The sequence below is a fragment of the Microplitis mediator genome, chromosome 4 (genome assembly GCF_029852145.1).
Source record: "Microplitis mediator isolate UGA2020A chromosome 4, iyMicMedi2.1, whole genome shotgun sequence".
Classification (NCBI taxonomy): Eukaryota; Metazoa; Arthropoda; class Insecta; order Hymenoptera; family Braconidae; genus Microplitis; species Microplitis mediator.
In genome coordinates, this window is record NC_079972.1 from 11,351,845 (window position 1) to 11,377,664 (window position 25,820).

Sequence of the window (25,820 nt, forward strand, 5' to 3'; positions counted from 1 at the left end):
ACTTTTTTATCCCGCGGGTTGTTTGTGGGTGACAGCACAGACCTTCAAAAAATTTAGCATCAACTTTCGACAATGTCTCCTATTTCGGAGCTTCGACTGGACCATTTACAGTTTTATTATTTTTGACAGCTCGCGAGTGTGATAACAACAATGTGTATCATATTTTGTTTGTTTTGCTTTGTTTTCGTTAAAAGTACATTTAATTATTAAGTAATTACAAACGCTTTACATAAACATTTATTAAACGCACTTACGTCACAATCGAGCGTGTAGTGCAACAGAGCACCTGTATAAATAGTAAATCGCAGTATTATGTTTCAATTTTTATTTAAATAGTGTAAAACTTATAAAAACGTTTATGGTTGTATATAATAGTCAATAACTCGGTATGTTTTTATATACCGATCATTACGTCACACAATTATTAGCATAACATGTGTTGTTTGTAGCAATGAAACAAGGCATTGGAGAAACAAAACATCGATTAGCAATCGATATTTTTTTTTTTCATTCATTTATTTATTTTTTTTTTTGTTATTCTGGAATTTCTCAATAGTCAGTCTTCCTGTTTTATGTATTTTTAATTATTATTTTATTTTATTGTTTATCCATTCAAACAGTAGGAAGATATTTATATTTATTTTTATTTTCCATTCACATATTTATTATATCTTTTTATTTCATTATAAAAAAACTAACTTTTTACTACCGGTCGTAACGACGTTTATTATTGAACTACTTTTTTTTATGCGGAAAAAATCTCGGTAGAACCTTTAAGGTTGAGATTGAAAATAAAAACAAAACAATAATAATAATATTAGTAATAATAATAATAATAGTAATAATAATAATAATGGTTATAGAAATAATAAAAAAGATTCTAAATGGAATGTGTGACAATTATTCGGAAGAGTTTGAATGATAATAGCAAGTTGGTACCGTGGTGTGCATAAACCGAGGATTTAAAAAAAAACTGAGCTCGCTTTCGTATTATATTGGTAGTAATTTAGTGAGCTGTACTGTCTATACTATAAAAAAACGTATACTGTAGAGAAGTTGAATTAACCCGCACGTGTGCGACACTCTCGGTTTAGTATAAACACATAAACTTTTATGGGTATCATGAAAGAAAGATGAGCTCTAGAAACACTGACACGCTATTCTCTGGCAATTGCGCAGTGACTACGGTTCACACTAGAGCGTAATCTGGTTTATGATGCTTAGAATTATTTTTTTTATTTTCATTTTCATTTTCATTTTAAAATCATATTAAATTTAATCATTTTTTTTTGACTTTTTCGTTTTTAATATTAAAAATAAAATATAAGCTTGGAACGAAGATCCAGCCGGAAGATCCACTGAGAACTCAGCCACAAATTCAGTGCGTGGATAAATGAAAAATAAAAATAACTAAAAGTGATGTTGGTTAATCGACTTGTTAATGTTATTTTATCTTCTGGCTATCCTCGATCTACTTCGCAATAAGTAAGTGACTCGGGATCTCCATCTACGGCAAACGAATTGATATCGTTGTTGCCGATCTATGGCAGCGCAATACAAGTACAAAGTACGAACAAAGTACATTATTATTGTAATCGTTATCATTATTGTTATCATTATAATTGTTATTATTAATTTAACGTTTACACAGTAATACCATAATCAGCATTAATTGTGATTATGAATTGAGGCCCTGTCGCTTTTCTTCCTCGAGCATTGCGTCGAGCTCGTCTGTCAAATTGGCAAGCATATTACCGATGTCATTTAATACGTCTGCGGGCTCATCTCTCCCGGATTCATTTCCAACAACGTGGTGGTGATGCTGTGGGTGATGGTGGTGAGAATGATGCTGCTGATGATGTGCCATCATATGACCACTGAGATTTGGTGAATTATTACCGTACTCTTGAACTCTCGCTACTCGCTGTTTTATTGTACCCGCATTTTCATTTGCAAAAGGCAGCGAATCAGATTCAGTACTCGAACTTGACTATAAATAAATAATAAATATATTTTTATATTAAGTTATTTTTTAATTGTTTTTTATCAATAGTTTGGGTTTAATTTATTTTTAACGAACCTTGAAACTAGCGTCAGATCCGTTGCGATGCTGAAGAGCGAGTGATGCGATGAGTTCGTGTTCTTCATTGACATTAGTACTTACACTACCCCAGGAACGGGACATTGATGATGATGGCCGATGCATTTGAGGTGTAGAAGGCGCACCACTTGGAGCTGGTGGTGGTGGTTGTTGATGATGGTGGTGATGATGATGAAGATGATGTTCCTCACAAGTAGTGGGAACTGGTCCACTACAATCAATTACCACATCACCGTTACCGCCGTTGTTTCCCAGATCTCGGGAGCTTTGACGCCGCGGTGGTGAAGGCGGACGACGTTTAGACAGATGTGGACTACTCTCTAGTCCGTATGTCAGCTGATACTTATTGTCAAAGTCTCGTGGCAGTGATTTAAACTGTCCGGGTGTTGCGGTGACCTGATCCAACAGCTGAATTTTATTATAACATCCCACTTATTTTAAAACTAAAACTAAATAAATTAATAATAAATAAATAGTATTTTTACCTTGGCAACGGGTCTCGGTCGCACTAGACAGTGTCTGGGTCGCGGAAGTGTATTGCCACCGGCTTCAATCATCGAGGAGACCTCGTTGGTCGGTGTAACATCGCCGTCTTCGAAGCATCTGGGACGCCAGCCGATAGAGTCCATGTGCGAAGAGGGCGCCGGTGAGGGCGGATAAGTAAGTGGCGCATCTTCAAGACTCTCTAGTGATTTACCACGTGGTCCCCGGCCTACTGTAGCGTAATCAACGCCAGCAGGCAATGCTGCGTACATGCTCCTCCATGGCGAGGATTCGTTCCTCTGAAAAGACCTCAATACTGGAGACGAGCAATCTTCATCCGGCGACGGAAGATCCGATCCTCCTCGCTGAATAACGACATCCTGGGTGTGTCCAGGATGGGGTGGAAGTCTCGATAAATCCAACGGCTGAATTCTTTTACCCGCACGTATATCCTTAACTCGCTTAATTGCTAATAAAAGTTTCTTCTGGTGTCCCAATCTAACAATACCAATATCCTCAAGATCCTCCCAAGTCAGTGTCGTGACGTCCTCGACGGATCTCATGCCCTGCTGATGGAGCGCACCCAAGTACTCCTCGAGTCTTAGCAATCTTAACCATTCCTCTAATGATCCAGGTATATGTTCTGGTAGCCCATCGCCCACGTTTAGATTGTCGATCTCCGCCTTGAGTCGCTTTCTATGATTTGGCTTCTTGATACCTATAAAATAACGTCACCATACATTATTTTTAATAATAACAACGACAATAAAACACTTATTATTATTATTGTTATCATAATCAACTTCTCTGTCTACTCGAGCACGATTTATGAACATATATATATATGGGGTAATTTAATACAATCAAGATGTCAATTACCTATGGCTGTGAGGTCCTCGGGGGTCATGCGCGTTATGGTCGCAAGATCATAGCCAGCTGAAGAAAATAACTGAAAGTACTCTTCAAATTGTAACTCGGTGAGCCAGGCGTGCACATCAAGATCCGAGGGTCGGTCTGGATGACTACCCAGCGAGCTAATGGAACACCTCGGCGATGAGGTGAGGGCACCACCGGGTCCTCGTGGACCCAAGTGGTAGCCCGAGGCTCGACCGGAGTCCAATGACGCGGTCGAGTGTCTCGACCCGGATCCCGAGCCTGAACTGCCTGGGCTGTCACGTCCTGGGCTCTGTGTCATGTCGATACCTGCAACCACCAACAATGAGTTTTATAATTTGAAAGTTAACTTTATACCTTTTATGGGTGAATGCTGGCGGTGTTGCCAATCAGTGGGATAGAAAAAGATAAAGATAAAAGGAGAGAATTAGGGAGTATGAGCATAAGCAACCAGACAGTTAAATAAAACCAAGAGATAGATAGAAAGAGAGGGAGAGAGAATTGTATAGTATAATATGTATACATATATATGTATATAACTAACCTTGATCCTCAGCGTGGGCATATTTGCCAACGACTGGTGGGAATGCGAATCCAGGATGCGTGTAAATGGGACCCGGACTCTTTCCTGCTGGCATTCCATAGGACCCGTCGTCACCGGGAGCGCCCCCGCCACTCGACAGGAAGCCACCGTCCTCGCTGCTGGCGTATCCTGCCGAACCAAAGGACGAACCAGAGTGTCGGAAGACATCGGGCACGGCCGGTGGTGCCACCTTCTTTACCTGGGTCACGGCTTTCGACGGCCGGCTCATACCGCCAACTGCAATGCAAAATAATCCACACGTATAAATATAAAGTAACACATAACAACAGTATCACCAGCACCATCAGCAACCACCAGCACACTTAGATACTTTTAAATGCCCGATTATTTCAACCAGTTTACTTAAAAAGTCTCCTGTCACACTCTCTCTTTTTTAACCTTTTATTATTTTCTCAGCGAGCCTTTTTATTGCTCACGTCAATAACACTAATTTGCGTACGAATTGAATACAATTTAACAGAGCTTATTCTTTCAGGAGTAAATTATACACGTACGTAGGTACGTATAGAGCTCAGCGAACGGGTAGGGTATGTACAAGAGAGACTTAACTCACGTTCCAGCAAGCCAGCCTTTGTCCCCATGCTCTCCACTCGCCAAATGAGAATAAAAGAGACTCCAAATCTCGTGAGCTCTGTTGTGAACGAAATGAGAGGGAAAAAAAAAAACTAAAAACAAGTTAAAAAAAAAAAACCTTGCGGAAAGTCGCGCGAGTGCTCAGAACTACAACCCTTGGCGGTCTACGACACTGTGAGCAAACGAGAGAGAGTAATGCTCGAGGATGACGGAGGAAAAAGGACCCTTGAGAGTCGGCTCGCGGGCGCGGAGGACCGTGGCCGAGCGGAAGAACAGGTTCTCATCGGCGTAGGACGCCCGTCTACATTTATATAAAGCTAAACCAGTTCGCGCTTCGACCGAAAACCTCCACTCTAAATCAAAGCCCATTTTCCGCCGTTATTTTTATGCTCAATTAACCAACTCAGAGGTGTGACCACTGAAATTTATCAATCGCTGAGAAATAGGTCGATGATCAGGTGATTGATGGACGACGAAAGCTTTTAAAGTACCGAGAAAAGATGAATTCAGTGACAACGATCGACACCTGGGATCGATATTCCTGGGGATAACTGCTGCCAGACCCGGATCTAGTTCATCGTCTTCCCACGTTTCTCTGGGCCACGCGCCACTCGGATTAGCGCCGTGCCACAGCAACATATCTCCGATATATAGATAGATACATTCATACATACATACATTCTTACGTTACATAGCTTACATGTTACATGTATAACGATATAGATATACACCGCAACGACTCAACAGAGTAAAAGAAAACCTGTCGATTGCGCGATTGAGTTTCTCTTTACCGTAATAAATAACGAAACAAACTAGGAAGATTAAGAAAATACATGTTTGGGTGGCCTATGCTCTCTCAAATGCCTTATCCGTAGGCGGGCCCATGTGGGTGTCGTCAATCTTAAATTAATAAGGAAAAAAATCTCGTAAATGAATATATGAGAGTCAAAATAATATATATATATGTAAATAATAAATTATTGTAAAAAATAATAGACGTGGAGTAAAAAATATGTCGAGAGGTCATGACGTAACGAGATAGACATGGCCTCTAAGTCAACACAGAGTCAATTGGTCGGTAGTGCAAATAAGACACAAAAAAATGTGTGTATATATATATATAGATAGTGGATATATGTATAGTAATATATGGAGGAGACCGAGTAGAGGAAAAGAGGCGAGATGAGAGAACGAGTGGTTAAAAACCTTAACGACCACAGTGAGAGAGCGTTGAAGAAGAGACACTCGAGGCGTTCTTCTTTCGGGCGAGAACACTGAGCACAGTATCTTGAGCGCACGTTCGTCATGAAATAAACAAGAACAAAAAGTATGATTTTAAAAAACGAGTACAAAGTACAAGAAATGAGGAAAGAAACCGAGATAAGTAGAGAGGAATGGGTTGACGAGAAGGTAAGTGGAAAAATGAGGTTCTATCCAAAGAAGCACGTACAATATTCTCTGTCCGGACGTCCTCACTCGGCTATCATATTTTATTATACCCAATGATCCTGATGAAGAAAACATAAATATATCTATTATTTTTTCTATTATCTTATTATATCCCGGTAAATTTACTACGCTGTAATCACGACAACGTAATGATAATTTTAATAACAAGTCGTGGCTCTAACTCTTCCGACATTTCATCATATATTTACTCCGTCAGCGAACGATGAGTCGAGTTATCATACTCGACCACCTTGTGCACCATAATACCCAGCTTGTGTCTTTCATCCCGCAGGAACTCTAGGACACGTGCTCGCCGCGTTCCGCTTATACATTATATATATATAAAAGTCTGCCACGGAAATACGAGACTTATTTATATACTTGTGCTGTGTAGTGAACACGCCTAACATGTGTTTTCAAGACTAGGAAATACATTAAGTACCTTGACTTAAAAAAAGTAAACTCAATAAAAAACTCTTATTCCTTCACACTTTTAAAATATAAATATATCCACAGTAGACGATGCGTCTTAAAAAGTTATTGCAACGCCTTTTGAATGAAATCGTATTGTTGATATCAACAGGTTGTAGTTTTTTTTTATTCGTACAATACCTATAGCTCCGATTTACCCGGTATAATATAAGTTATCTAATATAGCAGTTAAATAAAAATAATAAAATGAAATGTATTGGGTGTATGAGCGAAGGCAATACGAGAATTTGTTATAAGGAATAAATATATGATAAGACGGAAGAATGGTATAAAAATAATTGCGTCAATAGATTCCATTATCGGCCTTGTGTGCTGCTCCGATTATTTCACGCGATAGTATTACTTGTGAATGACGACATCAGGAGAACATATAAGCTTAGGTTACGTACTTGAACAGGCACGCAAACACTTTACTTAACTTAATGCTCACTGTGTGAACTATTATGCATGTGTGTACATATATAATATAATATAATACGGTATTAAGTATATGAGATAGAGTAGGTTTTAATTATAATGTAGAAAATAACCGTCTAAGCTGTTCAGCTTTGAGATTACTATCATTATTATGATTGTTACTACAGTTATTATTGTTGTCAAGATGATGACAGTAACAACTCATCCAATCATTGAATTGGGACGGTTGACAAAGTGATTAAAGCTATCTCGATAAATTAATTCTATTGTGGCTTGAGCAATACGACAATTAGAGACTAAAAATAACGGTTGTATTTTGATCATTGAATTATAGTTTTATGAGGAACAAAAATAGACAAGGAAGGATAAAAATATAAAGACAATCACTGAGATAAAAAATAACTTTTGTAGAAACAGTTTTTGGCGAGTAATAAATCGATATAAATTAATCCATTATTTATTTAATTATCTAACTCTCTAAACTTGAAATAGTTAAATTTTCACTGTTTTTCCCAGTGATCAACTAATTCACGGGAAAAAAATGAATTTTATGTATAAATAGTGAAAATTTTACTTTTTACACAGTAGATTTAAAACATTACGTTTAAAATCACTGGGTAAATGAGTGTATATGCACTAATTCCAAGTGGTCGTCTTTTAGCTGTGGCAAATGGTTAATATACACTGTCAATTAGTGATAATTCACTATTTCAGGTTTAAAGAGAACGCAAAGAATCATTTTCTTGACAGAATAAAATCAAAATTTATTTACACTATTGCAAAAAAAAAGATCATATCTTTAAATAAGCTTAGGTTTCTTCAATTAAGGGGGACCGCTGGTGTGAAATTTTGAAAAAATCATTTTTTTTTTTTTTTGCATATCTCGAATAGTTTTTTTGAGCTACAGCCATCTGAAGAGCAGCCGCTTATCGGTTCTCGAAAATATATTTTTCAAAATTACTGATATCTGAGTGATATCTTGAAGACAAATCATCCGATCATTTTTTTTCCCATTGCAGCTTCTTTTATACATATTTCTACGTACTATGAACCCCCAGTTTTCCGATCGAATCAAAAGTGTAATTTTAGCAGGCCAAAAATCATCAAATTTTCGCACAAAATGTGGGGTTTTTTTTTTTGAGCGTTGAGAGATTGTGAATAACTCGCTGAATTTTGAATTTTTTGCTCCAAAAATTTGATCTTGTATTCATTATATATCCACAAATATATTCTTAAAACATTAAAACATTCCATGCAGTAGTTTTCTTTAAGAAAATTCCCAAAAATCATCTATTTTTCAGGCGGTCACACACTGGTCCCCCTTAAGAAAATTATTTTGAATGAAATCTTCAAATTTTTGCAGCAGAAATATATAAGAGAAAATTTTGAATGTCATAATTTCTTGTGTAGACCATACTGAGATTCGAAAATTTTGTTTTTTTCTCAGTGTAAGATGAAGAAAAAGAAGAAGAATGTGAATTTAATAACTTTTAAGCTGTTTAACACCAACAAAGTAGAAGCTAGTCTCTTTATACGGCAAAAGGCTGAGTGAACATAACATTAGGACAGAGATATCTGTCGCAGAATGTGCGGAATCCTCTCACGACGACTAACACTCGGTGTGTTTTATGGTCTCACTACGATAAAACGATCTCTCGTCGAGTTGTAAACGGGTTTCCCCGTTCTCCAAACTAGAACGCCCGGGAAAGGTTTCCCCAGCATCCGTGTACTTGTGAAAGGTATTGCTGTATTATATGTCTGTATATATATATCTACCTACTACTATCTACTCGGGTGTCTATATATCTATATCCATCTATCCTGGGTAGGTAGCGAGGTGTGTGTAGAGATAGGAGCTGAAATACCGAACCGAATAGTTGGGTCGTGTCCCAACAGAGCCAGCAGAGTAACGCAGAAACAGAGCTAATGGTTGTCAGGAGGTAAAGGGAGCCATTCTGAGTATACGAGAAGGATTGAGCGCATCGAGAAGTCCTACGGTGAATTATTAAAACACCTAGAAGCCCGAGGATTCCGACCTACAGTCCCTCCGGGAAAATCTTAAACCCGTTATATTCTCGGAAACCGTTGACGTTTTGTCATAAATAATGTACTGCTGTGACGTTTCGATCACTACCTACTTCACGTATAAACAGACCATTCACCTTTTCTCGTTACAATACCTGTTTAATATTTAACTAGATCAATTATTTATGATATTGATAAATTTAAAATACCAACTCTACGCTATTATTATCCGGGAATTAAAAGTAAGAGTTTTAATTTTAGATTGTTGTCAAGTTGAATTATTTACTCGAGAGAAATTCGAGTAAAGATTGTAATCATTGATTTAGGTGAGTTATTTATTTTTTAAAGTAAATACAGAAAGACCGACTTGTTCGACACTCGACGACTATATTTATTATCTTTATTGTGGATTTTTCTATCACCCAAGTGGTGTCGTAATGAAAAAAACATAAAAAAAACAACTGTGAGGTCGCGTAATCGGGACAACGCCATAATGGAAAAGAAGAAAATTCCTTATCGAGTTGTGTTGCATCTATCGACGACCGGGTATAGACCACCCTTGGATTATTTATCTTTCTCTCTCTTTCGCTCTCATTACTTTCAGTATGGAAACTGTGAAACTATATTGGTAGACTAGCACAGCCTGAGCTCGATTCGAGCCGACTTAACTCAACTCTCGACAACGCTCTAGTCTCAACTCTGGTCGTTTATCCTTTAGACGATCGATCGGTCCGCTACCGTTTACGGGCGTCACCGAGCACGACGTCGAATGTCGAACCTGCTTCGCGCTCCATCGAGCACACGATCGCTTTTGCGTCTCTTCCGCGAGTCTCCTACTATAAGCCTTGCATAGGTATATATCCTTGTACACCAGATAAAGTAGATTATGTATATTGGACATAAAAAAAGCTAAAAGTAGCTTTAGCTTTAGCTTAGCAATACCGGCAGCACCGACAGCGGAACCGGCACCAGCACCAGCACTAGCATTAGCATCAGCATCAGCATCAGCATCAGCGCCAGTAACAGTAACAGTAACAGCAGCATTAACATTACGTTGGCATACACACACTTACGTTGCATCAAATTTTTCCAGCTACCGTAAATCGCCTTTATGCATTTGTCCAACGGAGTAAGACTCGTAATAGTACTTGCGGTACCACTAATGCTGCCAGATTTCTTGGCACGTAAATTTCCTTCCGATTGACTTCTGAATAGATTGGTCGTCCGAGGGAAATGAAAGTCGTCTTGGCTGGAGCAAGTAGTGTAGGAAGCCCGAGATCGTGGCCGAGGCGGAATAAGAACCGGTGGAAGTGGTGGTGGCAGTGGTTTGATAACTGCACAGCGTGGATTATCTTTGACAATTGGAGATGATGTTCCTGGCATCCACGACTCAATTGCCGGGTCACGGAAACTCAGATATGTTGAAGAGAGTTTCTTGGATCTCGTTGCGAGGAACCGTTTACCTGGTGGTAGTGGCGGGGGTCCCATCAAACAACTCGACACTGAAGTAATAGCCATCGCTCTTCACTTCGCTCCTTATATGACAGCAGTTTCTTGTTTTACGTATATCTGTTTGTTCGTTTGCTCGCTTGTTGGTATGTATGTAGGAGATTTTAAACAACCAACCAGCCAGCAACTCGACCAACTCGAGTGGGTGACTGTGTTGTTATTTCTTGGTATTTAACATTCACAACCTCAATAAACTAGCATCAGCATCAGCACCAGCACCACCAATACACACTACACATCTACACACTGATGTGATGTACATGACATAATATTATATCGTAGGAACACGGTCATAATCAGCTGATAAGCGATGCGAAGCTTATCGCTTTGGTAGTTTTCATCGATTTTGTGATTAAACACAAACACTCGCGGCACACTGTCTGATATATTCTTATCGTAAACTCGGCATTGCCAATAATAATAATGATAATAATGATGATGATGATAATAATAATAGGGAATAATATTTGTAGGCCATCAGTATAAATCTAAAATGACACGTTTATATCGGTTGTTAACTTAATGTCCGCAGATAGATATATATATATATATTTCTTTTTTATTTTTTGGTTGGCTGAAAAACTGAAACGACCGCACGATTGTAACTGACAGAAAGTTCTGGCTGAAAGTCATTTCGATGCTTGGCTCGTATCCGTGATATTGTGGTGATGGTAGAGTCGCGATGGCGAGTATGCTGGATTAAAAAGGGACCCACGGGTCGCGGGACGAGGCCGAAGGTGGGTAAACGAGTCTGTGGATAAGCGTAGGTTGACCCTAGCCGGCGTAGGATTTTGATAATAATGATGATAATAACGACGATGGGTGAAATAAAATAAAATAAAATAAGAATAATGATAAATAATTAGCAATAAGTAATAAATAAATATTATCAAACCTGGTGTACAGGCGCCGACGTCGCTGATGTACGACTGAGATACGCGTCTGATGAAGTGAAAAAGGAAGTGGGGAATAAAAAAAAATCGTTCAAGAGGTGGGGTATGTGTGCATTCATTGATGATGCCGGAGGTATTTCGCAATGAAAAACAGGTCGATGTGTTTGTTTGTTGGTAGCTGGTACATAATATGTAAGTTGGTCATTATATGTAGACGGTTATACAGAAGTAAAGGAAGGTCGACGGCCTTAACAATTTCATCTACATCCAGTCAGAATGTCAGAGCAGTTAATGTGTGCCGCCACCGCAAAAGCTTAAATTTATACTGACACGATGCGCCTTTGATTCTTGTCTAGTGCGCGGTTTTTTTTTGTGTAAACCCGGAAGAGTTTAATTATAATGAAAGATTGAGAGAAAGAAAAAGAGAAAGATAGAGAGAGAGAGAGAGATGTTTATTTCACGTGATGATGGGAAAAGACGTCTTGGTCTAGGTTGGAGGGTAGCCTTGCGGCGTGAAGCCTATGTCAGTGTATTTAGAACAGAGGGATGCCATCGATGATACTTGGAATGCCTAAGGGCGCTTTGCCTTGTGCCAAAGAGATGCCACGAGACACCGATAAAAAAATTCTTTTAAAATTTTCACTTAAACTAAACATGTCATTGCATGCGCGGCACATTTTATGTTTATACATATAGATATATCTATATTTATATTTAAATTAAATGTTCAGAAAAAATTTTATCGTATTTTGAAACGTTTGCACTCCATTGTTGAAAGACGTTACATATTTAATTTGGTAAACATTTATTTAATTAAATGTTATAATAATTTTAAATATTTACTCAAGGTTTCGAAATCCATAAGAACTCGATTATTTTTATTTTAATTAAAGGTTTTTAAGTATTAAAAATTCATTGTGAAATAAGTGCAAGATATTACGCCATCAAGAGATTGGAGTTAAATGTAAAAGGAAAATATACAAAAGCTGGTATATAATAATACATAAATAAAAAAAATATATAACTATATAATGAATTATGAAAATCTTAGTGAGACCAGACGAAATGTTGCGAGTAGTATGGAGCACCAGGAGACAATTGTATCGCTGATGGTTTCTCAGCCGGAAGTCAGTGGCACGGGGGTGGCTTTAGAAATGCAGAGAGTCGAGGAACAGAAACCAACACGGTAAACAAGGGTAAAAGGAAAATATATATAGAGAACAAGAATAAGACCACGAAGAGCTTGTACTCGCTCGATACGCCCATTGTCTGTATTTTCCACCTTCTCTTCAATTCCCACTTTGTTTCCGCTTTCTTTTGCTCAGCTCCCTCCCTATCACGTTGTCCTTTCACCCTCTGAGTACACACCCGAGTACAGGTGAATACTCTCACCACAGGGTTTCGATGAAAATATAATTTCTTTTCCCTCCTCGCTCTACCTGCCTACAAACCTTTTCTTTAAAATTTTTCATATTTTTTTTTATAATCCTTAAATTACTTCTCGTTTGCATCAAAAATTATATGGGTCCCAGTAAGAATTTATAAACGACCTCGCCCTGTAACTTACAACTCGTTTATTTAATGTCAGAATTTTTTGCTTTAATCTTTTTATATTACTTCCAACCCAAGTAAGTAAAGTAAGTAAGTAAGTAAGTAAAAATATAAGAAAAAAAAGAGAGATAGGATGAGGCAACACCGATACCAAGAACGGAAGGTTGTACCCGTCTCGAAAGATATCTCAGTCTTCGACATATACGTATACCCATCTTGCCTTAAATTATAAATACATTTATCTTTATACCATACAGTCTACAGTATCCACACTGTCCTTATGCTCACTTGCTACATAACACTACTCTGTTCTATTTTCAGAATACTGTTTATGGACGATGTTCTCCGCGAGGCAGGCAAATTGTACGATTATCCGCCTCGCGTCGAGTCGCGCCCGTGGCAAGACTAAGTTCCGGTCTACGCCCTGGCTCAACCCAAAATAAATCGAACCGAGTATAGTACGAGGGTGATTACGTTTAAAAAGCACGAGAAAAGTTAAAAAAAAAAAAGCGAGAGAGAGAAAAGTTTGAAAGGGAAACAAGCGAGTGAGAAAGAGTCGTCTGTTTCCTATCCGCTCTGAGTACTGCCCATCGAGAGACTGGAATTTATTTACTGTATTTATTTTATATTTTTTTTATTTTTTTTTATGATCCTATTTTCTCAAACACATGAACTTAAAAATTCCCGGCTGTTTAATTAATTTATTTTTTATTCATTCGCGACCATAGATCTCAAGGGATGAAGCTGTTAACTTGCAAAGGAGACTTGTAATTTTTTACCACAGCCTTTGAGTAAAGAGGAGATGCAGCTTAAAGTTATGCGGTTTAATATCAATATTATTATTATTTTTATTATCATCATCAGCACATTCCCCCGAGGCACGCAGAGACGAGATGAGGAGAGCGCTGAGAACAGCTCGTAAAAATTCATCGAAAACTCTTGGGCGAGGCCGTTATTCGCGTGCCATAATTGCTTGAGGAAAGAAGCGATTCGCGAAAATTTATTGGTAAGACGAGAGTATAAGGAGAATAAAAAATGGTAATAAAAAGGGAGGACAATATGTACATATAAAATTTATAAAACAAAAAAAAAGAGAGGTGAGAGGATAGAAGGATACGACAGAGGTTTCCAGCTGTATTTGGCATATTACATGGCCATACAACACCCAACATAATCACGATATCGCACGATACATCGATCTACTCACCAGCTACACGCTTTGAGGAGGACGTCATGTGCATGCCAATATACGCAGTTACATTACATATGTATTATACACTCAAATATATATATATTATATGGACACGTGTGTATGCGCATGACAGGTCGTCGTCTGCGATCGGTTGGTCTACCAACCGAGGATAATGTATACGTGAATAGCATTCGGCTGTTGACGATTCCTAATCCCCATGTAAATTCAATTCAAGCCTAACATTGCATTAACACATTCTGTCTTTGTATGTACGACTATCCTACAAATGACTATTAATATGTAGTCTTAAGACTACTGCATATAGACGAGATCGATTAGATTTAGGAGCCGAGTCTTAGCAGATTTCTATGATGCTGTCGAAAATGCAATAGCAATTTACAGTAGTCTATATATCTCGATGCGGATTTTCAATTGAAAGCTACATTATGGGGATGGGACTAGAAGGATGAGATGAGTATTACGTAGACAAAGAGACGATAGGCAAGACGTAGTAGTCAAAAGCATTTGGCACAGCGATATAATGATTCACCCACGTCAGCATCTGCCTGCAGTTCTAGTCTACTGATGGAGTTTGTCGAGTGTCCTCGGTTGTTTCGTCACAGCTGGCAGTAGTATGTTATACGTATGTTGATGTTGATTCATAGAATATATGACTGCGGGTAGGCGAGGGTGTTTGACGGAAACAAGAGAGCTAAGAAGCACATACGCGATTATATTTATTTATTAATCGTTAAATTCTTTTCAATTGTATATTATATATATTGTGTTGTACATTGTATATTGGTGATTATTGCATTCTTTGTATTGAGCAATAAGCCTTTGACAATGTGTTTACGCTATCTAAATTTAATGAAAATAATTTAAGTGTCACGTATTGCTGTTGATAAAGAGCAGAAGTTGGAAAAAAAAATACAAAGTTAAAAGGAAAAAAAATTTTTATAGTTGTGCTGAAGGTCGCACACTTTCCACCGTGTAAATACTTATCGTCGGAGTGAGTTAATGCATTTTCATGCTGACTCTGGAGGCGTTTTATATTATATTAAATGCATTTTTAAAGTGTGCTCAAGTAAAATAGATTCTAAAGGTTACTTTTTTTCTTTCTTTACATTCATTTTTTTTTATCTATTCAAATTACACGTGTAACAAGCTGTACAAAGATACAATAGCAGGCAGAAATAAAAATTCATACTTATGCAAATGAAATTTAAAAAATTCCGCGATTGAAATAATTGACTAATTTTAAAAAACTAATTAGAAATAATTGAATGTAAATTGAAATTACTTAATTGAATATATGATTGCATTGATATACATATATATGTGCTTATATATGTACAGTAGTTATATAGTGAGAAGACTTCTGAAAGAGCCTACTGTACATAAAATGAAAGAGGAAGAGAATTAACGAGAATTTAAAAAAACGCCTCTCTATCGAGTTTATATATATACGGTATAAAGTGTAACATATTTATATGTATATATATAAGCAGAGAGAGATGATGGCCATATCGGGATTACGCCGAAGCGTTCAATTATGATAAATCGTTATGTCCATCCAGACGGTCATATAATCTATTATATACCCGATAATTAATATAAGATACGCCGGTATCACATCAGCTGTATTATAGAGCTGCGTATATGCAAATCCGGAGAGAGACGGTTACAATCCACGGCAGTCATGGATAAAAGTCGACTCATGCAAGGATATGATGATCATCATGCGATGATGATAATAATGTTGCTGATGGTAATGACGCTGCAAGTGCTGATAATGGAAACGATAATTATAATACCCTAGAGTTAAATCTTCAATAATCCGCCTCTCTCTCTCTTTTCTCGCGAAAACTTTCACAGGTATTAATATTCACAGCTTCCTATTAAATGTGACTCAGAGCTCAAGACTTTTCACTTGCTCTCTCGAGGTTTTATTGTCGTCGACGCTATTCAAAATGAATGGTATTAAATTATTTTAAAAATTTAGATAACCCATAACCCATATGAAATAAAATAGATGAGATGCTGCTGCTACTGACTACCTACGACTAGAATGCCGACGAATTTCACTACTTTTTAATTTAAATCGTCGAGTCCATCTGGCACGAGCAGCACTTTCGAGAAAATTTATATGTGCCAGGGTGAAAAGCGATGGGACACAATGCGCGCGAGGGTGGTTAGAATAGAGAAGAGTCCTTTGGTGTAGTAGATATATATATAGAGACAGATATAGATATATATTATAAAGGATAGAAGGATGCCTAGAAGAAATAAAGATGGTAATATAGCATTCGCTGTCTAATGCCACGTGCCCGTACACTCGGTACGTACACAGTAGTCCCTATCTGCTCTATTCCTTTCTACTACTCTCCTTTAACGTCCTATATATATATGTATGTAGACGTACGACGTATATAACCCTCTTTCTACTTCCCTGGGTATTTATAACGCGCGTTCATTTTCGACGCAGCTTTTCCGGATGGCCGTCACAGCTGCAAAAGCCACTGTACAGTTGGGTGAAGACGAAAAGCATCAAGAGTACCGTCCACATATATATAGATCATCAGTAAAAGAGGAAGGAAAAGAATAAAAGAGAGAAAGATTTAAACTCTCTTTTCCATTGAGCGGGCTTACGGTCGAACTAGCCAAAAGAATCGATACCTAATGCTCTCTGGTTCGACCGTCGCCTTCAAGAGCTTTACCCGCCTAAAGGGTGTACATCTCTATCCTCTTTCAAGTCCAGATATTTTCCCGTACTAAAAGCCACCCCTGATGTTTTCTTCCAATGTCGCGGAAAAGCATTACTCTCAGCAAGTAAATATCGATCGATTTATTCTTTCTGTCTCTGCTGAAAGCCATGGAAATTGGCGATTTGCGAGGTAAGTCATGACGACAACTATCTACGGCAACCCAGGGATAACTAGTATCCTATCGCTGTACGTCGTCGTAGGCAATGAAGAAAGCGAAACTTTATTTCATGCAAATTTCTTCTCAATAAAGTTAAGACGGCAACATCACACACGTGAGACACACAAAGTATATAAAGTCTTGAGGGACTAATTCAGTCAGTCTCTCGTGCTGCAGTGCAGCGCCCTGTGTATGTGATCATCAGCAAAGACGCCGACGATGACGACGACGACGTGCACGAGGAGTCGAGTTAGAATAGTTGAGATGGGACCTCGGAATCGATCGTCGCACGTGCCGACCTACGTGTTCGTTCAACTCGTTCCATTCTCTTTATACTTTGTACACTTGTCTCACTCTCTCATCCTCTTTTTTTTTATTTCACTCCCTCATCGCTCCCTCAGTCACTCGCTTCATACTCTCGCCGTATTGCCATCGAGTGAAAATTCTCGTTACTGAAAGGGAAAAAAAAAAGAAAAAAAAACTGCAAACTCCATTTGCGATACGACGACGACGACGATGAAACTGAGGGGTAGCAATGTGTGTAGTGATGATGATGAGGTAGAGTATAACCTAGACGAGACGCTCTAGAAATTTACGGGCCGAAAATGTCGAGACACTCGAGAACTAAGACGATGAGTAACTTTACGACGTGGTCTCTTGTATATACTTTCTTGCTTGATACGACAACAGCAACCAGCCAACCAGCCAGCCAGCGGTTTAAGTGAAAGATGTGAGCGAGAAGATTGTGGTTTACGAGCTTGAGCTTTTTCATTCGCTACACTCAGTGTCCCCGTTCACAAACCGCAGACGAAAAAAACAAGAGAAAGAATAATAAAACGAAGGAAAAAAAAGAATGAGTATAAAAAAAAGAGAAAATGAGGACGGAAAATAAAGAGAAAATCGCGGGATCATTAGTCAGATCCAGTGCATCCTTCAATTCCCTTTTCAGCGCCATTTAAATGCCAAGTATCGATTCTCGCCCGAGCACACTGCCGTTGAAACCATACCGTACCACCATACTTTTATACCTTCATCTCTACCCTCCAATACGCGATCAGCCATTTTTCTTCCTATCACTCTGCTCTGACTTTAACATTTTTCTCTCCTCCGCCTTCTTCTTCGCCCACTTCTTCTCCTCTTTCTCCTCTTCGTTTCCATATTCCATTCTGTCATTGTGCGCCCTTGATTGAACCCGCGGAAGCCCTGCCACCCGTCATTCAACTCGCGTGACTTTTTTCTCGCAACTCACGGTGAAACACACTCACCTCGACCAGAGAAATCAGAAACCGCAAACAACAAACCATTGGAAAGCCTGAATACGGCTCTCGTATTTCTTGTAACGTCTATTAACCCACTGTTCCTGCTGCTGCTGCTGCTGATATTACTTTACTCGCGCTTTGTGTACATACATATTACATACATGTATATTATATATTATACATTATACATAACGTAAGTAAGTATATCAACAACATCAGTTACGACTAACAGCTCTTTTAAATGTGTTCATAACACTCCAAAATTATCCATGGAGGTTGTGATTTTGAACTAATGCCACACAGTTGATTACCGGTCATTTCCTTCCCTCCTTAAAAACCCCTCGCCCTCTCTCGGGTCTACGTGGGCGTGAACCAAATCATATGGTGAATAATTTCGCTTCCAAGCATGGCTATTACCTCCAGGATACGAGGATCGCTTCATACCCGGTGAAAATTGCTCCTTTCGTTCGAGACACGCTGAATAATATATAAAAAAGCCTTTCATATATAAATATTAAAAAATAACTAAAAAGACACACATATATATCTAAAAAAAATTACGGATAAAGGAGAGTCCCTTTTTATTTGGTGCGTGTATATAATATCGTATATGCGTCTCCATAATCCGAGCAGGCAGAACAACACACAAGGGATAGAAAGACATTGCGTGCGTCTTTAGGACGTATTGAGTGAATATATATATACATATATATGAATGAATACATAAACGTATGTATTATATGTACATATGTATGTTCGGGAGACGAACGGATGGATAGGCGGAGCCAACAAGATCCACGGGCTTTGACTCTTTTACTTGTCTTTCTCTTTGGACACACGTCTTCTTCGAATACCGAGTACATACACCCGCGCTGTTTGTATTCCGTGGTATAACTGTATTTTCTCGCTGGCCCGCATTACTTCTTTCTCAATACTGTTCTGTGTATATAAATATATATAGATAGATGTATATATGTATACATAATGCCGTATAGGAAAAGTATCTGTGTAGAAGAAAGTTTTTGAACGCTTTCAAAATTTATTCACGGGCACTTTTACCTATACATATATACATAGATACACCTTTGTGATCTCATTTTACACTTAACTTTACTTTATATATATTTATATATTAGCTCCATTCTCTCTTGTACATATTTACTAATTTTTATTCATTTTGTACGGTACGTTAGTTACTTTGCAATTATTATTCTCGAGATAATATTCCTCAAAGTGTATATCAAATCTATATAAGGTAAAGAGTTAGAGGCTACGAGGTACGAGGAACGCTGCGGTATTATGTAGGATCGAGTAGAGAGCAAGAGAGTGAGTACAGGGTATATATGTAGTATTATATACAAAGTCTTGGTCTTGTTGCGTTGTTTTATGCTGGCAAGAGTAACGAGAGAGAGAAGTCAAGCGGACTAATGTTCTCGGCTCGACTAGTAGAAAAGATACATCTTAGCCACGACCGTGTTGCCACGTCTTGTGACGGTCATCCTTGACGTCCTTCAGTCTTAAAAAATAAATAAAACACTCTCTCATCTACGAGGCCTCTTGTCACCATAAATTTTATTATTCAATCTATAAATTTAAATCTTTAAAAAACTCTACAAGAATATATATATATATATATACATATATACAAATCTATTCTTCAAAGTACAACTTGCAGAGCCGTTTGATTGAAGGGATGAGGAGGATGATTATTTAAAAGGAATAAAAGGGGACCCACCAATATGAGTCCCACGGGGGCCTGATCTCCCAAGTTCTTCTTAAAATACCACGTTGCCACACCTCGGTAGACCCCGTGTAAACAAGACGTGACCAAGCAGTTCCGCACGTTTCGGGTAACTAAACGTGGTTGGCACTCGAATTACCTCAACGCTTGTATTATTTTTTTACCTCTACTACACGTTTAATATAACCACCAAAATATAACTGACGTGTAAAAAATATCCACGAAAGCTGACCACTTTAATTTATATAATAAATATATAAATTATGTAGACGAATGAGCTTAAAGATATGCTGAGTATGCATGTAGTGTGTAATGAAGTTAAGAGTGTAAACACTTCCTGGGATCCTTGGCATTCTTATGGATTCCTCCGGGTTTCCGTCTTTTAATGCAATCCTACAGCTGTCAGTGTACTCGATTACTCGTCTTATGTGTCTTCAAAGCTACCTCAGCAGCATTCAGCTGCGTATATAACATCCGTCTATACATATATACATATATACTCATATTACTCTGGGCATAGAAGGTGTGAGACGACGAAATGGTTACTCAACGGTGGTCATAACTTTTTTTCCCCCAAGCGAAATTGCTGCGCTTGACAATATGGAATTGCTTGGTTGCTTGGTGTGCCAGCACATAACATCAGCCATGTTGCCGTTCTTGAGTGTACTACAACCTCTACCTCTACCTCTACCTCTTTGCTCTCAGTCTTAGCTGCTCCAACTTGGCCTTCTCTTCTCATACTTGTACTGCTCAATACGATACAAGTACGAGTACGAGTATTATATTGGAGCCACAAAGACTCGAATAACGGCCCGCCAAGGGCCAGCCAGTAGCCGTATTATGTAGTTTGACCGGCATACAGTGGTACTGGTAGCTGTACTACCAGTAGCAGTACCAATAATACAACAGCCGTAGAATAAGAAGCTGTAGTATTTCTCCTCTCGCGGTAAACTTATGTGACGTGATGACGTAGAACCCTTGGCAGTAAGAACCAAAGGGACGCATTTGCTAATCTCTCGCCTATACTTTGTTCTTTTTTTCTCTCCACTCTCATTACTTTGTACGACGCTCCTGCTGTCGTCTTTAACTTTTTTCTTCTATGGCCACGAGAATAAGGCTTTCGTGGAAACCCCTCCGTGTCTTTCTCGTGAGGGTTTGACTGCTGTATATAATAATAACAATAATAGTGTACGCCGTAGATCTACTCGTCGCGTCAAAGAATCCATATAATACATAACGAAATAAGTCTATGAGGAGCATATTTATCCATGCATCGCTAAAACATAAATATATATAGCACTATGCCATACAATGTGTATGTAAATAACACTAGGATGCTTAACGATCGATCAATTTTAATAAACTAACTTTTACGGTCTGTGGTTACGGGTCTTCTTCGGACACACCGTTTTTCGGCGGGGCTACAACCTCTTTACTGCTCTCTTTCTCTTCATTACTACCGGTTCTTCGCGTCCTCGCTCGACGAAACAAAGGCCGTTTCAAGGTTGTCGAGAATAAAAAATAAAAAATAAGAAATGGGCAAATGAAAAGGATAAATATTTTAAATAAACCAACACGAGACCATTACGAAAACGATTTCAGACAACTATCAATGTGGGCCTGTACAAATAAATATTTGTTTGTTTCTATTTAATGTCATATCTCGTCTTTTAATAATAATTATACCAGACTTAGTATGGATGTTTATAATACCCCGTGACGAGTCTTTTCCGGTGTCACGCGATATCCAGGATCGCTGTAACACGTATAGTAGATTGAACGACTCGACGATGTCGAATACAAGGCTTTTAAAATGCCCGACATCGTACTCCAAACGGATTAAATCCATTTCCTTGCTCTCGACAACAACCGACCAGGCTGGCATGCTTCTTCATTTGTACTACTTTTATTGCTACTACTACTACTACTACTAATATTACGCCTACTACAGCAAACTACAATGCACTATATATAGATCTACGTGCGGAGGTTCGTGACCAAGACAAGGTCTCCATGGATTTCCGAAATCTCCGAATAAAAGGCAGGATTGAAAAGAAATACGGAACTGGAGAAGAAAAAGTAAAAATAGAAAAAGAATTTTATCGTCTTGTTCGTTTTCCTTTCAACGTCCCAGTTTATTATATTATATATTATTGTATTATGTGATATATGTATATAAAAACGGGGGTGTCGTATGTACATTTAAAATTAAAACTACACGGGCGTAATTAACTTAAGACATTAATTGCTCGGGCACACGTCATCGCTTTAGTTAACACGAAAGAAAATAAATGATAACAAGGTTGTGTTGTTATCAATGTGTTTTCATAATTATATTTTTTTAAAATGTGCATGCGTGCGAGAAAAATAATAAACAAGATATGAGTATGAGTTAAAAGTATAAATATACAAATACAAAATGGAGTTATCCTTGATAGCCAACACGGAAAGAAAATTCCTGTCGCATCGGAATCGATTTTCGGTCTTCTGGAGAGTTAGTGCGGAGCACTCAGCTCACATTTTTTGGGCTAAGGTCCAAGAGTGCACTCGTCGATCCAGCTTTTAAAGTCCGCGGCAAGAACTCTACATTTTCTCGGACATTATGATGGAGAAAGGAGCAGGGGAGCAAAAATATACGATATAGATGCTGGGTTAACAAACAACAACAATAATAATAGTAATAGTAGGAGGAGTGGGTGAAAAGAGATGAGCTGAGAGAGACAGAAACAGGAATGAAAGCGAGGGATCCATGAAAATTCGATGCGCTACGGTAAATACTTAGTAATTACTCTTCGAAGTCGTTAAGCCTGGATCTGGCTTAATTTACGGTTGGTCTTTACGCAACCGGTGCGATGTTTGTTACCGAGTAGAGTTGAGTGCGCACAGCAGAGGACACGCGCACATTCGATTATATATTCACGCGATGAAAGCCTATCTTTCTCTACTGTACACTACTATGAGTAGTCAGTACCCTGTGGGATTCTCAAATATCCAGAGATCCGGTGCCTCCTTTTCCATATCACCTCCAGCTCCAGCTTCAGTTCCAGTTCCAGTTCCAGCTTCTGCTCCTCCTCCACTTACTTTAGTTTCGCCTCAACCTCTACCGTCTCCATCATTCCTTCTCTCTTGGGCATTTTCGTTATCACCAGATCGTTGAGATTTCCGTTTAAAAAACCCAGGAAATTTTACTAGTCACTTTTACGTCAAGCTGTGTGTCATAAAAAAATAATAAGAGAAAAAACAAAAAAGAAACTGAGATGAAAAGAGAAAAAAATATTTAAGTCAGCAAGACCTTAAGAGAGACAAAGAGAATTTTCAGTTGCAATTCGCATTGGCCCGTACGTTTTACGCTTCGTTACAGGAGACCGGATAGGTAGAACGGGAATCGTGCAAAGATTTTACGATGCCAGCTCGTAAGCCGATACTTTAGGGATTTCTCTCCTCTCTGCTATTCCTTTTTTTTTTTTTTTTACAGTTCAAACTGACTCCCCCGCAGGGAGAGACAGCGAAAATGCAAAAGGAAAAACAAATAAAATAAAATAAAATAAAATAAAGCAAAGCAAGAAGTGGTTACGCCACTGAGGGAATTTATCGAAAGAACCGAGTCTCGATCATTGAAACCACAATAATTTGTATTATATAGAGATCGAACGATTGTATTTTAAACGGCCTCAGTCTTTATAATACTAAAACTAAATTCGTAGTAGTATTGTAACAGCTGCGTTTAAATTTGCCGGCATGCAGACCCGCTAGTTGTAAAATAAAAAAAAAATTGCCCCGCATCGCGTGACTCGATTATAAATCGACAATATGTTTGTAATAATAAAAGACCTATCACCGAAGATCGACTTGTTTACCAACCAAACCATCTACAACTATTGCTCTGCACGCACACACTCTAGAGCAGTACAGCCTCTTTCATCTCCAATTAAGAGCTTATTATTATCCATCATTATTCTCATACATTTGCCTACAATTACATAATAATAATAACAACAAGAAAAATAAAAATAATCATAATTATATGTAAGTATAAATAAAATCCTCATCTTACCACTAATACGTCTCATATCGACGAGTCAGAATCCCGTCGCCGTAACGGCTCTCGGATCTCCTCTCAAGAGCAACAAGACAGCAGTTATTGCCAGTAAACACCATACCCAATAAAATATATTTCAGTGGCAACTATCACCTGCGTTTATGTAAAATATTATTTTTTATAACACGAGTGCACGCCATCCCTTCACCCTCTGCTCCGATCGCGTTCAAATTAACGACGCGGTAATGGAATTTTCCAAATACCAGTACACTTTTTTTTGTTATTACAGTTGTTACAATTATTATTATTTAATAAACAAACAACAAATCACGAAAATAAAACCGCTGTCACATTGACAGTAAGGATCATCACCGGTTTTACCGGTGAAAATTACATCCAGATAGACAAGATGTATGATTATATATATATATATAAATATGTATATATGTATTTAAACTGACGAGAGACGCACGTCGACACAACAGTACCACAGTCTACGTCCAACGAGTAACGTTCCGCGGATGATCCGGCAGTACTGGCTGGAGTTTAGTGCCGCGAAACGCCACCAGAGCGCCCGGGCGGGTCCATTGTCCGACGCCGTCGTGCGTATCCCCACTTAATATCTTTTCATACAAATATATATGGGTGATATATGTATGTATGTATGTATGTATAAGCGAGCGTAACTACGTATACTACAAAGCCCCACTACTTTATGATGACGACGCGAATGCTCGGTACGACCACCGGTTCCACACGCGCGCAACACAAAGAAATGAACCTATGGTAAAAAAAAAAAAAAAACTATATTTCTTTTATTATTCAAGTGGTTTTTCGTACTGGTATTTTTGCTGATACAGGAAAATATAAAATACATGAACAGGAAAAAGATGTTATCTATTTATAAATAGAGTACGAATGCCAGAAAATATTTAGCTGGTCTAGGTAGAGACGGCCGTGGGACAGGTAGATGTGGATTGGAGGGAAGGTGATTATTATTTATATATTATATGGTATGAATTGTCAAGTGCTTTTATCTTGACACCTGGATTATTTTAATATCTTTATACTTTTATAGTCCAACAACTTTAGGCGTGAAGGTCGAATCCGGCGGGCACATTGTTGGTGTGTGGGTATGGGTAATTTTTGCAGTGTGTGTGTGTGTAGTATGATGTGTGGCTCGAATTGTAAACGTGTGAGTTGAATTCCCCTCTGATCGCGATGGCCTCCTGGCGATACGTTTGAACGAGATAGTGGCGGGAAAACAAATACTGGGGAGAGATTAGATAAGGCAAACCGGTGTGAAGACTAGATAAAAACGTACGTAAAGTGCAGTGAGTATTGTATGTTGTATTACCAATCCGATAGAATTAAATGGATCAGAGTGAAAAATTATTTTTTATTTTAAATAAATATTTCTATAAGAGAGACAGAGAAAAATACTGATGATAATGATAATGATGATAATAAACAGGCGTATAAAGCAGCGCTGAAAAATTAGTTGAGATGAAAAGCAGGCCGCGAAATCTTTATAAATAATTTGCCGAGACAAATAGAGAAATTGTATGTACGAGGAACGCGGCGTTGGTTGTATTGGCTGATTGGACGTTGGGGCTTTGGTACAATGGCTCTAATTAACATCAATTACGAGCGTGTTTTAAGCCAGCATAAGA

At 38.3% G+C, this 25,820-nt stretch overlaps 1 protein-coding gene across 3 annotated transcripts; it reads right to left on the bottom strand.

Annotated features, from left to right (window-relative positions):
- Positions 1-497: 497 nt before the first annotated feature.
- LOC130666257 (caskin-2) lies at positions 498-24,671 on the bottom strand. 3 transcript variants are annotated; one of them, XM_057467079.1, is made up of 6 exons: positions 24,163-24,671; positions 4,023-4,298; positions 3,464-3,787; positions 2,587-3,302; positions 2,081-2,509; positions 498-1,990 (listed from the first exon to the last, which is right to left on the bottom strand). In XM_057467079.1, exons 1-6 carry the CDS (start codon positions 24,176-24,178, stop codon positions 1,679-1,681), a joined length of 2,073 nt encoding a protein of 690 aa, XP_057323062.1. In that variant the 5' UTR covers positions 24,179-24,671; the 3' UTR covers positions 498-1,678. The 3 variants fall into 3 exon arrangements, with proteins under 3 accessions (XP_057323062.1, XP_057323059.1, XP_057323061.1); XM_057467076.1 differs by lacking the exon at positions 24,163-24,671 and adding an exon at positions 10,112-10,725; XM_057467078.1 differs by lacking the exon at positions 24,163-24,671 and adding an exon at positions 10,112-10,719 and having other exon boundaries at positions 2,081-2,497.
- Positions 24,672-25,820: the final 1,149 nt, after the last annotated feature.